The sequence below is a fragment of the Zingiber officinale genome, chromosome 6A (genome assembly GCF_018446385.1).
Source record: "Zingiber officinale cultivar Zhangliang chromosome 6A, Zo_v1.1, whole genome shotgun sequence".
NCBI classification, from domain to species: Eukaryota; Viridiplantae; Streptophyta; class Magnoliopsida; order Zingiberales; family Zingiberaceae; genus Zingiber; species Zingiber officinale.
Window position 1 is genome coordinate 7,426,572 of NC_055997.1, and position 14,545 is coordinate 7,441,116.

At 36.0% G+C, this 14,545-nt stretch overlaps 1 protein-coding gene across 2 annotated transcripts; it reads left to right on the forward strand.

The window, feature by feature from the left end:
* Nucleotides 1–10,718: 10,718 nt before the first annotated feature.
* On the forward strand, nucleotides 10,719–14,531 carry LOC121995704 (pentatricopeptide repeat-containing protein At3g21470-like). Of its 2 annotated transcripts, none has more exons than XM_042549447.1 (3): nucleotides 10,719–11,147; nucleotides 11,305–13,189; nucleotides 14,218–14,531. In XM_042549447.1, the coding sequence occupies exon 2, from the start codon at nucleotides 11,443–11,445 to the stop codon at nucleotides 13,099–13,101; it is 1,659 nt and encodes a 552-aa protein (XP_042405381.1). In that variant the 5' UTR covers nucleotides 10,719–11,147; nucleotides 11,305–11,442; the 3' UTR covers nucleotides 13,102–13,189; nucleotides 14,218–14,531. The 2 variants fall into 2 exon arrangements, with proteins under 2 accessions (XP_042405381.1, XP_042405382.1); XM_042549448.1 differs by having other exon boundaries at nucleotides 10,719–11,088.
* Nucleotides 14,532–14,545: the final 14 nt, after the last annotated feature.

Here is a 14,545-nt window from a genome sequence, read left to right on the forward strand (position 1 = left end):
ATGTTCAGGACCTAGGTTTTATACCTTCTGTATACCTTTGGATTGTTTTGGATTCGTTGACCTTTGATGCATTTTTATATATATGTGGATTAGGTCAGGATATTCTTGTGGTTAGTGCCATGCACCATTTGCATGATTGCATGCTGTGCGATAGTCTGCTCCATTATTGTTGAGCACATCTCCAGTTACATGGATCTGCACACACCACCACTCATGGGTTAGTGGTCGATTCAGGCTGAGTGTGTTGTAGCAGGGACTCTGTTGGTCCGCTCATGGGTAGTGTGACACAACGTGTTATCCGGCAGGATTCCTCCCGTCTTTGAGTACCGGGAGTTGAGAGCATTGCGCTCCCCATCTATGATTTGGGGTAGGAGGATAGGTGTACTCCGACAGCATCCCGTCCACTCGGTCACTCATCGGGAGTAGTGACGACAGAGTTATCACAGCCCTACCCACTCGGCCTCACTTTTGTATGAGATGATCGACTGGCGTCAGGGGTGACCAGGACGCATCATTGGCATCATATGCATGATGCATTTATTGCTTGTGTTTGTGTTTGCTGCATTTATATGTTGCATATTGTTTGGATACCTATGTTTGACATGCATACAGGATTTCCTTATCCCTCGGACTGTTTGATCTTATACTCAGGACCTGGTTAGTACAGTATTCTCCTGTTTATTTCAGATGCATTCTTATCTTTCTTATCAGGAGACTGTACGCATGATTAGTGCTAGATGTTGTTTCTTTACTTTGCATATCAACTGTACCTGCTGAGTGTTGGACTCACCCCGCCTCCATTGTTGTTATTTTCAGGTTGATGCTGTCAGGAGGGAGTTCCAGTCGCTAGTCCTCATTGCACGTAGTGCTGGTCCTGCAGACCTCCAGGATATGTTTGGTTTTCTTTGGTTTTTTTCTGTTCTAGACTGTTTGAACTCGTTATGTTCTGGATTTATTTGCTTATGGACATGATATAGATTTTATTATATCGATGGATTTGGATTTGGTTTTTATTCTACTACATGCCTGCCTGGTTGGCAGAAGAGGTGAGTTCGTCGGTTTTGAGTTTTACGAGTGTAGTTGAGTAGGGTGGTTTTTGAGTCAGAGTATTATTACTGCGTAGTTGTGTCAGCCAGAGGCTGAATTTATATATAAACTGCGTGGTGATTGATTTTTATTATTGTTATGATTCCAGCCGCCTGTGGCTGAGTATTTAGTGCTTGTAGAAATTTTTGATTGTCCGCCGTACAGGGGAGATGCTGCCGAAATTTTCTCGGACAGGGACTCTTCTGGGGGCGTGACATGTATAACAAAAATTTGCCTAATCGTCAGGGGTTAACTCCTGAGTTTATCACTGGACTGAGGCAATTTTTAAATTTTGCATCTACTCAAGTTATGTATATGGATGGCAAGAAGATATGGTGCGCGTGTAGAAAATGTCACAATGGGAAATTTTTACCCACCGATAAAGTTGAAGAACATCTTTGTAGATTTGGTTTTACTCCGAATTATTATAATTGGACATGTCATGGCGAACCGTTCATATCTGATGAAGATTATGGACGGAATTTTCAAGCCTTTGCTAGTGGGGATCAGAGTTATTATGCATAATTCAATCCATATCAGAGGATGGTAATTGATGCAAGTTGTCAGAATTATATTCCCGAGACACTTGGTGCAAGTTCTAGTTTTCCTCCAACAAGTGAACAAATGTTTGCCACTAATACATTGCCGTTGGAGGAGCCTGATGTAGCAGGTCTGGATGAAATATATTACAAATTTCAAGAAGTATTGAGTGCTGCAAATGAACCATTATATTCCGGTTGTGACAGTCAGACTAAATTATCTCTTACATCCAGATTATTAAATATAAAGGCAGATCATAATATGTCGCAAGATTGTTTTAATGATATTGTTCAAGCGTTTGACGATACATTGCCACGTGATCACAATTTGCCTCTTTATTTTTACAGTATGAAAAAACTGGTGAAAGATTTAGGTCTTCCAGTTGAAAGAATTGATGTTTGCAGAGATGGTTGTATGTTATATTGGGGAGATGATGCACATGTAGAGATTTGTAAATTCTGTAATCAAGATAGGTATAAGACAACCAGAAGGAGTCAACAACGACGTAAAGCATACAACTAGTTGTTTTATTTACCTTTAACTCCTAGGTTACAAAGATTGTATGCATCAAAGGCAACTGCGGAACACATGACTTGACATGCAACTTATCAAACAGAAGAGGGTTTAATGTGTCATCCATCAAATGCAGATGCGTGGAAAAATTTTGATAAAACATATCCAGATTTTGCAAAGGAGACTAGAAATATTAGATTATGTCTTTGTGCTGATGGATTTGCTTCGTTTGGTAAATCAGGAAGAAATTATTCTTATTGGTCAGTTATCTTAACGCCGTATAATCTTCCACCTGGGATGTGCATGAAAACACCTTATATGTTTTTAACATTGGTTGTACCAGGTCCGCAAAATCCAAAGAAGTTAATAGATATTTATATGCAACCTCTGATAGAAGAACTTAAACAACTATGGGATGAAGGTGTTCCTACATACGATGTTCATTCTAACCAGATGTTTATACTGAAGGCTGCTATTCTTTGGACCATAAATGACTTTCCAGCTTATGGTATGCTATCAGGTTGGAGTACTACTGGGATCTTGGGATGCCCAATATGTATGGAGAGATCAAAGTCATTCAGATTGAAACATGAAAAGAAACCAAGTTATTTTGATTGTCATAGGCAATTCTTACCAACAAATCATAAGTTCAGAAAGAATAAAGATGAATTCACTAAAAATAGGATCGAAAGAACACTTCCGCCATTGAGATTGACAGGTCAAGATATTTGGTACAGAGTGCATCACTTTCCCTCTGTTATTGAACAACCATATGGTACAACATATGAATATGGGAGTACACATAAATGGACTAAACGAAGTATATTTTGAGATTTACCGTATTGGTTTAGTCATTTGATACATCATAATCTTGATGTAATGCATATTGAGAAGAATGTTTTTGATAATCTGATAAATACTGTGATGGATATCACCGGAAAAACAAAAGACAATCTCAATGCAAGAAAAGATATGCGACTCATATGTAAAAGACCCACTCTTGATGTCGATGAAAATAGTAGAGGACCAAAGCCAAAGGCAATTTATACATTAAATAAGGATCAAAGACGTGTCCTATGTGAATGGTTGAAATCTTTGAAATTTCCAGATGGGTATGCCTCTAATCTTGGAAGATGTGTCGATATGAAAGAATGGAAGTTAATTGGTATGAAAAGTCATGATTGCCATATCATAATGCAAAGACTGATTCCTATTGCTTTTAAGGAACTCTTACCACAATTTGTATGGGGAGCGATTATGGAGTTAAGTATTTTCCTACATGATATTTGCTCAACAGTTTTGAGACGTTCACACATGGAGAAGTTAGAGAGAGATATTCCAATCATTTTGTGCAATTTGGAAAGGATATTTCCACCCTCTTTTTTTGACTCCATGGAGCATCTTTTGATTCACTTGCCATATGAGGCCAAAGTTGGAGGACCTGTCCATTTTCGGTGGATGTATCCATTTGAAAGGTAGAGTGTCTTATTTGTATAATTCGATTGTTTGAATGCAAAAAAAAAATACTTATACTCCTGGATCATTTATATATATATATTTAATATAATTTTATATATCTTCAACAGATTCTTATATCATTTGAAGAAAAAGGTAAAAAATAAAGCACGAGTTGAAGCCTCTATTGTTAATGCATACATTGTGGAGGAAGTCACCACTTTTGCATCATATTATTTTGAACCTCATGTTCAATGCAAAAGGCGAAGAGCGGGCAGAAATGATGAGAGTCCTATTGATCCAAATGTTACCTCATTTTCAATTTTTAACTACCTTGGTCGACCAAGTGGACCATGTAAACAAAGATACTTAACTGGTAAAGAATGGCGGGCAGCCCAAACATATATTTTACTAAATTGTCCAGAAGTATCATCATATTACGAGTAAGTATATATTTTTTTTTTATTTTTTCAATTGTTTGTGTAACAATATGTTTTTTTGAGTAGGATATTTACCAACTTATATTCTGAATTATCGACACAAGAGTTCGATCGATTTTGTGAAGAAGAATTTGCTGCATGGTTCAAATCATATGTAAGTAAAAAATCTATATTTTGTTGATACATATGCATACTTTTAACAATTTATATTTTGACCTTAGGTTCAAGCTAATCAAGCTCACCTTGAGCAAGAATGGCTAATCCATCTGTCATGGGGTCCAAATTCATGCGTACGCACTTAGCCAGCATATTTCATAAATGGATATAATTTTCATACTCAAGACTATGGAATGGGCAAGAATAGCATGAATAGTGGGGTGTGCGTATCGTCATCCAATGAAGGAGGTGCAAGCTATGATTTTTATGGTTTGTTGGATGAAATAATAGAAGTAGAATACCCAGGACCACAAATGCAAGTTATATTATTTATGTGTCGCTGGTTTGACCCTGTTAGAGGGATGAAAGTGCATCCACATTATAATTTAGTTGAAATAAATCATAAGAGATTTTATAAGAGATATGAACCATTTGTGTTGGCACAACAAGCAATTCAAGTATTCTATTCTTCATATCCGAGTTTGAAACGCGATAAGATTGATTGGTGGGATGTTTGTAAAACTAAAGCACGAAAAAAAATTGAGGCACGTTGGGAAAACATTGCATATCAACAAGAGGAAGTTTCAAACACCTTTCAGACTGAGGAATATATTATTCCAACTTTACGAGATCCCAACGGTGTAGTAATCAACGTAGATAGAAATGAAATTGATGATGATGAGGAGGAGGAGGAGGAGGAGGAAGGAGAGGAGGAGGAAGAGGAGGAGGAGGAGGAGGAAGAGGAAGAGGAGGAGGAGGATGATAATGACAATGATGACTTTGATTTTTGATGATGGGTAAGTTTTGTTAGATTATTTAAAGAAATTTCTCATATTTTATTGTATATACTGTCTCTTTTATAATTTGATTTACTTTATCTGTTAACACATTGTATTTGTTCCTACAGGTCATCAGAGGTCACATTTTATAAATTTCCCCTCCACTCTTTCCCATAATCTTTACATAAAAATGGTAAGTTTTTAATTATCCTTTGTTATGTATCAAATCTGTAATTAACTTTATTAAATTATTGAAATTTCCAGCATATATTTCGACGTGGTGGACGTAGACGGCGACCACAGGACCAGACACATCCATCACCTGCCAGTGAACCTATGCCACCCCCTACTCAGGCAGGCCCATCCCATGTGTCTTCTCCACCGACATCATATTCCCCTGCCAGTGTACCTATGCCACCCCTTCATCAGCCGGGTCCATCTCATGTACCTTCTGCACCGGTTTCATATTCGCCGCCACAAGTACCTTACCCAGAGCAGTTACCTGTCCACTCAGATCCTCCTGACTCAGCAAGAAACTCATTTGCTGAGTTTAGGAATGATAGAGCTCCTTTAGTCCCCATCGGTGATTCATAAATACTATAAAATATTTTATTTGTTAGACCTATCTTAATTATTTAACATCGTTATTTTGTAATTTAATGCAGCTTTGAAAATCCGGTACAAGTTGTTCGAGAAATAAATAGAATCGTGAACAACCATTGGGGAGGGGATTCTTTGACATATTCAAGCACTCCACCAGCCACAAAACAACTTTGGTGGAGCGAGTTCAAAGTATATTTTCTTGAGTTTACTTCAATTTTACAGTGATTATATAATAAAATAAATGTCTATTTCAGTGCTTAAATAATTGGGACCCGAATGACGAAATGGAGATACGAAGAATATTTAAAAAGAAATGTGGCGATCACATTAGACATGTATTAAGTCACGCAAAGAGTCGGGGGAAAAAGCCAAACTTCATCACTGAAGAAAATTGGGAGAGGATCACTATATTTTGGGCAATGGAGGAAAGTAAACAAAGGAGTGACCTGAATAGAATGAATCAATCTCACAATTCTGGTGACTCAAGTGCTATATATGCGGGAGGCTCCATTAACATAGATGAGCATAGACGGAGAATGGTAATTGTTTCACTCTTTCACAAATTTTTAATATATATCAAATTATTTCATTATTTGAAATAATGTTTTTTTAGACCAAGGAGACAGGGAAGGAGCCTTCTTTCATTGATACTTTCACTCGCACTTTTAAAAAAAAAAGATAACACATGGAGTGGGGCGAGAGCAAAAGCAGTCAAGGTTGGAATTAATATTTATTTTACCTTAATATATGGTTTAAATTTAATTAGTTACCTACCATTATTGTCTTAATATTATATGTGTTTCTATTATATCTAATCAATATCGTATGTGTTTTACAAAACAGGAAAAATATGATCAACTCGAACTATCCCAAACATGCTCACAAGCTGGTATCGATAGTCAGGGGTCTGAGGAGTCTATTGGCAATAATTTGAGTTTATGGTTAGAGGTCAGTGGAGGACCAAAAGGGGGAAGGATATTGGGGATGGGTTCCTTGAGTAGAACCCAAAGATTAGTTGAAACTTCTTCCTCCACATCAGCACTTACGACCCAAATAAATACCTTGACTGATGAGGTTAGCCATCTGAAGGAAATAATATCGCAAAGAGACCAAGAAAGGGTGCAAAGAGACCTAGAACGGGCTAATTTGGAGAAAGATATTAGAGATATGCGCTGACAACAATAATTAATCATGCAACACCTTCAGTTGAGCTCCACTCAAAGTCAAAATCCTCCCAATGATGACGATGATGATGCCTACGATGATAACGATGATGGCGGTGATGATTTTTGATGATTTTAATAATGTATGATGAATTTTTTTCTCATGTTTACTGCTTTACACATTAATCAATGGTTTTTTAACTTTTCAACTCTGCCATTTGTAGGTTAAGTCTGTTGTCTTCTTGCACTGTTCCACTGTTAATGTATGAGATGACTTATCTTTGACGTAGATTAATCTATATGATTCTTAGTTGTGTATCAGTAACAAAATTAAAGCATAACTAGGCAATATGAATGGAGTCTTTAATACTCTGACTTTATTTTTGTCCTGATTTGATAATGTTATTTGTGCGGGTCTCAATTTGGTGTGATCTCAGTGTAGTTGAAGACAGCTGTATTTGTTCACCTCTTTTCGATATTCCTAAGTTCATTAATATGCATTTACTGATCTATATATAAAGTTAGCTTTAAATAATTATGTTATAGTTGTTTAATTATATAAAGTTAACTTTAAATAATTATGTTAAGGTTAGCTTTAAATAGTTGTTTAATTGTGTTCCTTCTTTTTGATAAGCTGCTCTTTCTTGTTTTGTCTTCATTGATAATGATGCATAAAAGTTCTGAATTTGATCTATGTACAGTCTCAAAACTATATAGATACATAAAAGTTCTATATTTCATCTAGAATTACATCACACTATTCTAAAATTCTTTACTAGATACCGATGCATCCTCCTACCTTAATATTTTGCAAAGAGTTGTTAAAAATGTGCTAAAGTTATTCATATGAAATTGTCAACTAGTTAACACAATGAAAGGAACAATTATTTTAAACATCCTTTAGTTTACATTAAATACCAACCAAAGACAAAACTATAAATTCAGCAAATTAAAATGAAAAATAAAGTTAACTAAGTGAGAAAATTTGAACCCTAATACCATACTTCACAAGATCTCTATCTCTTTCTCTCTATATGATGTGCCAATTATATTAGGTTGTATCATAGTTACGATACATGTACTTAGCTTCAAAATAATTCTTATAATTTTATTTACCGTTGCTATGACATGGATGATTCATATCGTTGGTAAATATGACTTTTATTAGAATTAGGACTTTTATTAGAATGTTTAAGGAATTTCATATTTTTGTTTTATTTCCAATTATTTTTTTTACATGGTCATATCGTATAATATTTACAATCTTTCTTGTTACATGATCTAGTTTATTTGTTTGTTGTTATGTAGGTAGAGGAGATTTGATGGGGATCAAAGATTTTGTGGTACACGGAGATGACTATATGTATTCTTAGTGTTGTTGGATGGATGATGGATTTATAAAACATTGGGTTGTTGAACTTTGTATCATATTTTCTAGCAGTTTGAACAAGATGGATCTTGTAAACTTTGTTGAAATCTTTATATTTCTTGAATTATGAGTTGATGTGTTGAATGTTAAATTAGGATGTGTTGAATGTTAAATTAGGATGTGTTGAATGCATATTATTTGTTGTTTGAATTTGGTTTTTATGTATTTGGATTGTATTGCAGAAATTTTGAAGCTGGAAAAAAATATTTGATATAGGGACGAATTTGACAACGAAAATGATTTGTCCCAATTCTATCGTAATTAGGGACAAAATTATTTTCGTCCCAGATTTTGGGACGAATTTTGGGACGAATCCACAAAATTCGTCCCAGAATTTGGGACGAATCCACAAAATTCGTCCCAGAATTTGGGACGAATTCTGGGACGAATCCACAAAATTCGTCCCAAATTTCGTCCCAGAATTTGGGACGAATTCTGGGACGAAAATTTATCTTATGATTATCAAAGAATTTGGCAAGTTTTCGTTGCCAAATTCATTGCCAGTTTTGCAACAAATTTATTATTCGTTGCAAACTTAGGAAAAAAAATGGCAACAAAAAAAATTTTGTCTCCGAATTTGTCCCCAAATTCGTTGCAATATTAGGGACAAACTTGGCAACAAAATATAATTTGTCACCGAATTCGTCCCCAAATTTGTTGCAAAATAGAGACAAATTTGGCGGAAAATTTATGTGAATTCGTCCTCAAATTCGTTCCTAAGTTTGCAACAAAAATAATTTTCGTTGCAAATTTGTATACTTTTTTGCAACGAATTTGGGGACGAAAATTTTATTCGTTCCCAAATTTCCAACAATCCATAATTCGTTCCAAAAGTTGGCATCAACCATTTTGGGACGAAAAAATTTTCGTCCCAAATTTTGTCCCAAAAATTTTTGCAACGAATTTTTTTTTAAAATTCGTCCCCAATTTTATCCCAAAATGCCTTATTTTTTGTAGTGCTTAAGGATTTAAAGAAAAATCCAAAATTAAATATTTAATGATGAAAATAATCATGGATGAAATTTACTTAGTAATTTCTATATGGTATAAATAATAATTTTAAATCTTAAACTCATCCTAATATACATCCTAAATATATTGTAATAAATATTAGATAACTTCTATTTTACTTATAAATTATAACGCGGAGTCTAAGAATATTTTTAAGATAAACTAACTGTTGTAGTACTCATTTATATTTATTATTATTTATTTATTTATTTTCGATTATTTTGATCTTAATTTACAACCTGTTTTGAATATTTTAGAAAATTTAAAAACATGTTGCGTCATTTGTTTTTATGAAATTATAAAAATAGATTTTCATTTATAACGTCTGTCTGAAATTTCCACATTAGCTTTTTAGTGGATAAAATTTCAAAATAGTTAAATCACGGATCATAATTTTAAAATTATCAAATTGCACCAACTTCTCATTTTACCTTCATCCTCAAATCAACTCGATTGGAAAAATTTTCCAGTTGAATTAATTTCTTTCTATGCATTTAAAAAAATTCATCAGTCAATTTCGATCAAAACTGATTGATGGAGCTAGAGACCTCGAAATGACATGAAACCAGAATCTATTTGTTCGTCTAATTCTCCTGAGGATAAAAATGCTATCAAACATCAATTTGACCTAATATATTAAGAGCAGTAATTTTTTAAATATGAATATATTTAAAAAATTAATTCGGATTCAAAAATCATCGCTTTCAATATATTTGGTCAAATTGATGTTTGAGAGAACTAATATAATCATAAAAACTAGATGAACTCATAGGATCTGGTTTCATTTCATTCCAAGCTCTCTAGGTCCATTAATCGATTTTGACTGAATGAACCTATATTGATTTTATTTAGGTTCATTTGACCATAGTTTAAAAAAAATCACTGCTCTCAATATATTGTATCAAATTTATATCTGATAGTATTTTTACAATCAGGAGAACTAGACGAATACATAAAAATCGTTTTTATGTTATTTCAAAGTCTCTAGGTCTATCAGCTAATTTTGACAGAAATTGGATAATGACCCTAGAGACCTTGAAATAACATGAAATCAGTTTCTATGTGTTCGTCTAGTTCTCTTGATTGTCAAAATACTATCAAATATCAATTTAACTCAATATATTGAGAGCAGTGATTTTTTGAACATTAATGTATCCGAAAAATTAATTTATGTTCAAAAAATTACTGCTCTCAATATATTGGGTTAAATTGATATTTGATAGTATTTTTACAAACAGAAGAATTAGACGGACATATGAAAATTAATTTCATATAAATTTTTAGGTCTATCAATCAATTTTGGTTGAAACTAATGGATAAATTTTTCAAAGAGAATAAAATTGATTCAAATGATTTATTTTTTCAATTGAATTGATTTGAGGACGAGAATGAAACAAGAAGTAGGTATGATTAGTAATTTTGAAACTCTTATCTACTAGGTTCGGTAACAAACTGTTTGGTTTATTTTGAATTGGACCACATTAGGCCGATCTTGAACCGCACCATAAACCGAAGCAAAGCCCATGACTGCGCGACTAGTCTCTACTATGTCTATGTGGTCTCGAGTCCATGAAGGCGAGTGTGCCCCGCATCGCATTAACAGTGCGGCGTCCGCCACCGTTCTCTCGCCGCCGATCTCCAATTCGCTCCGGCGTTAATAACCGGGCGCTGACTTCTTTGCCTCATCTCCCCTCACTGACACTACGCTCACCTTATCTAATTGGGTTTATCAGAGCGCGATGGCAGAGCTCGGATTTTGTGGAAGCCCGCAGTTTTGTTTCTCCATCATCTGAGTTCTTACATCGTGTTTTGCTTGTCTGGTCGTGGTAGAGATTGGTTTCAGCGTGCCACGGATGAGTGGATTATAATTGCTGGGTTTACCTGAAACCTCGATGTTTTTCTTCTCCGGAAAGGTTAGGTTCAATGATTTGCTCGTATTCTAGATCAAGGAGTTCCCTTCCTTTTCGAAATGGTCAGTTTTTTTTTTTCAGGCTTAATACGTAATGCCTCTCTCTTCGAAATTGATTATTAAATAACTGTTAATTTTCATATTGATACGATTAATTATTAATTATCGGAGAGGTTCATCATCGTATTCCCTCCTCTGTTTTGTGTTTTCTGTGTTTCAGATAGAACGCGTGTTCCTTCTCAGCAATTCAGGTGATTCCTCGCCATGAGAAGCTTCCTCTCCTGATTCCTGCGGAGCAAATTGTAGCATGAGTCTTCCGTCAGAGCCTTCCCGTACTGCTCTCCAAGTGTTTGTGTAAATGCCACCAAGCTACCTCTACCTGAGGCAGCTCCACGCCTCGCTTATATACAAGGAGTCGCACGACGTATCACAGTGGAATCGGTTGTTTAGAGACTACCTTTCCCGTGGTTTTCCCAAGGAAGCGCTCCTTGTCTACAGCCGGAATCTCCCTGATAGAATCCACCAGCCCATCCTGCCTCTAGTGCTCAAGGCATGCGCCTCACTCTCCTTGGTCTCCTTTGCGCGATCTTTGCATGCAGAGTCTGTGAAGATTGGGATTAACCATGAGCTGTTGGTTGGAACCACCTTTGTTTCTGTGTACTCTAAATTCTATAGAACATATGACGCCAGAAAGATGTTTGATGAAATGCCTGAGAAGAACGCCGTGACCTTTAGCGCGATGATTAGCGGGTATTCGATGAGGGGTGACATGGAGTCTGCTTTGGAACTCCTGAGGTGGTTGCCTGAAAGGACTCCGACAATCTGGGCTCTGTTGATTGAGGGCTTTATGAAGACTGGTGATGTCATGGCTGCGAGGTGCTTGTTTGACCGGGTTCCAGAGAAGTCAAGGACGGTCATCACGTGGACTGTAATGGTCCATGGTTACACTGTGAATGGCGATTTGGAGGCAGCAAGAGCGTTGTTTGACCAGATGTCTGTGAAGAATGTGTTTGTGTGGTCATCCATGATCACTGGTTACTTTAAGAAGGGCGACAGCAAGGAGGCTCAGTCTCTTTTTGAGCAAATTCCTGTGCGGAATTTGGTGAATTGGAATGCTTTGATTGCAGGTTACACACAGATCGGTTGCTGCGAGAAGGCATTGGAAGCTTTTGACCAAATGCAAAAGGACGGGTTCCAACCTGATGAGTTCACCATTGCTAGCTTGTTGTCAGCCTGCGGGCAGCTTGGTTCTTTGCATCACGGAAAGATGATCCATAAGATAATCAAGAGGAGTGGAATTAAGATGAATCACTTTGTCCTTAATGGGCTGATCGATATGTATGCAAAGTGTGGGAATCTTGAGCGAGCAAGGAGCATATTCAACGGGATGAACAAAAGGAACACAGTGTGCTGGAATTCAATGATTTCAGGCCTTGCAATTCACGGCAAAAGCAAAGAAGCGCTTGAGCTTTTCACTGCCATGGAGTCATCAGAAGAAAAGCCTAATGCCATCACCTTTCTTGTTCTTCTTTCAGCCTGCACGCATGCGGATTTTGTCAAGGAAGGACTAGAAATCTTTGCAAAAATGGACAAGTATGGATTGGCTGTAGGAGTAGAGCATTACGGATGCTTGATAGATCTTTTAGGAAGAGCAGGAAGACTGGCTGAAGCTTATGATATGATACAAAAGATGCCAGTAGCACCCAATGAAGTGATATGGGGAGCATTGCTTGGTGCTTGCAAAGTTCACATGGACGTTGAGATGGCTGCCAAGGTGATGCTTCAGTTAGAACCATTGCACTCAGTTGCTCGATGCGATGCACCATATGTGATTATATCGAATATTTATGCTGCTTCAGAGAAATGGCAAGAAGCAGAGAGGATGAGAAGGGTAATGCAGGATAAGGGATTTCAAAAGTTTCCTGGGTGCAGTTCAGTAGTTGTGGCAGATAAAGAGCACCAGTTCTACTCTGGTGCCATTGGGGAATCTCGCATGCTTCAAGCTGTAGGACTCTGAGCATGAAGCTCTTTTTCTTCTCCAGAAAGGTTAGGTTCAATGATTTGCTCGTATTCTAGATCAAGGAGTTCCCTTCCTTTTCGAAAAGGTCAGTTTTTTTTTTCAGGCTTAATACCTCTCTTGGCCTTCTTCCTCAGTAGCAATCTTTCATCTTTCTATGCGTAGTCATTTCACTAAACCAGTCCCTTTACTAACTTGTTGTATTTGCCACAGTTTGTTACTTTATTTAGCTCATGGGTGCCCCGTGTGGGCATAAATAAATCGCTAAACTGATCAAACAAATTGGTTTGATAACAATGAATGCAGTGTTTTAATCTAGGGACATGGATGTAGATTTAGCTGAATATGATGAAATACTAACTTGATATTTAGCTAAATATGATGAATTCAGATTATTGCTCTAATATGATGAAGTATTTTTAATGTTTTCCTCACGACATGTTGATATTTTCTTTTGTAAGAATTTATGATTCTGTGTGCACATTAGCAATTCCACTTTTAGTATGTTCATTAAATAATTTCAAACAGATATGGATATCTAAGATTGTTTTACTAGATTGACATGGATAGTAGCATCTTTTCAGGAATCACAACATAAATCAAATGAAGTTTGTTGTTAACTTAAAGGAACTGATTGAATTGAATGGGAAGAAAACAACTCTAAAAACCTGCTATGACTAAGGCAATGGCCAAAACGTTTTAGTTAATCATCTTTATCACTGTCGTCATCACCATCATATTCGTCTCAAGGACTGACTACATAAATTTTAGTACTCAATGGTTATATCACTAGTAACTTGTTCCTAAAAATATAGCTTTAAATGATGCATAAAAGTTTGGTGGATGATATTAATAGTCTTCTCCTAAAATATAAATTAGAGAGGATCACGTGCACAGGAAAAAACTTAGATTCAGAGATTAAAAGCAATGTGAAGACACTGTAACTCCTATAAGAGAAATTACATGTTCAAGGAATTAAAATGATTCATAGGTTTATAGCTTGACTAGGTCATGTTCTACATTTCTTCTTTTCTACATTTTGCTCTTGATGAATCCATTAATTCACAAGCTGACTTCTTTCCCCAATGAGCATGCTTTCTACTTTCCCAAATGCAGGCTGATAAACATCGATTGAACTTCTAAGACAAGTACTCAAAGTTGTATTGGAACAATCATCTAATTCACCCTTTGTCGTGCCATGGATGCCAGGCATAGCAGCATGCTCTTCTTGATGTTAGTAACACTTGCAGGAAGAAAAATTTAGCCATTTTACAAGATTGACTATTTCTCACAATGCTTCCAGGATTTTTTAGGAGTGATGGTGAGATTTCATATCTTTATTCTATACATCCTTGTAAATTTAACAACGGCATCTGTTCTCATTAGCGAATCAGTTCTGGGCTCCAGACTTTGCTTCTCAATTTGCAAAACATTTGAGTGAAAT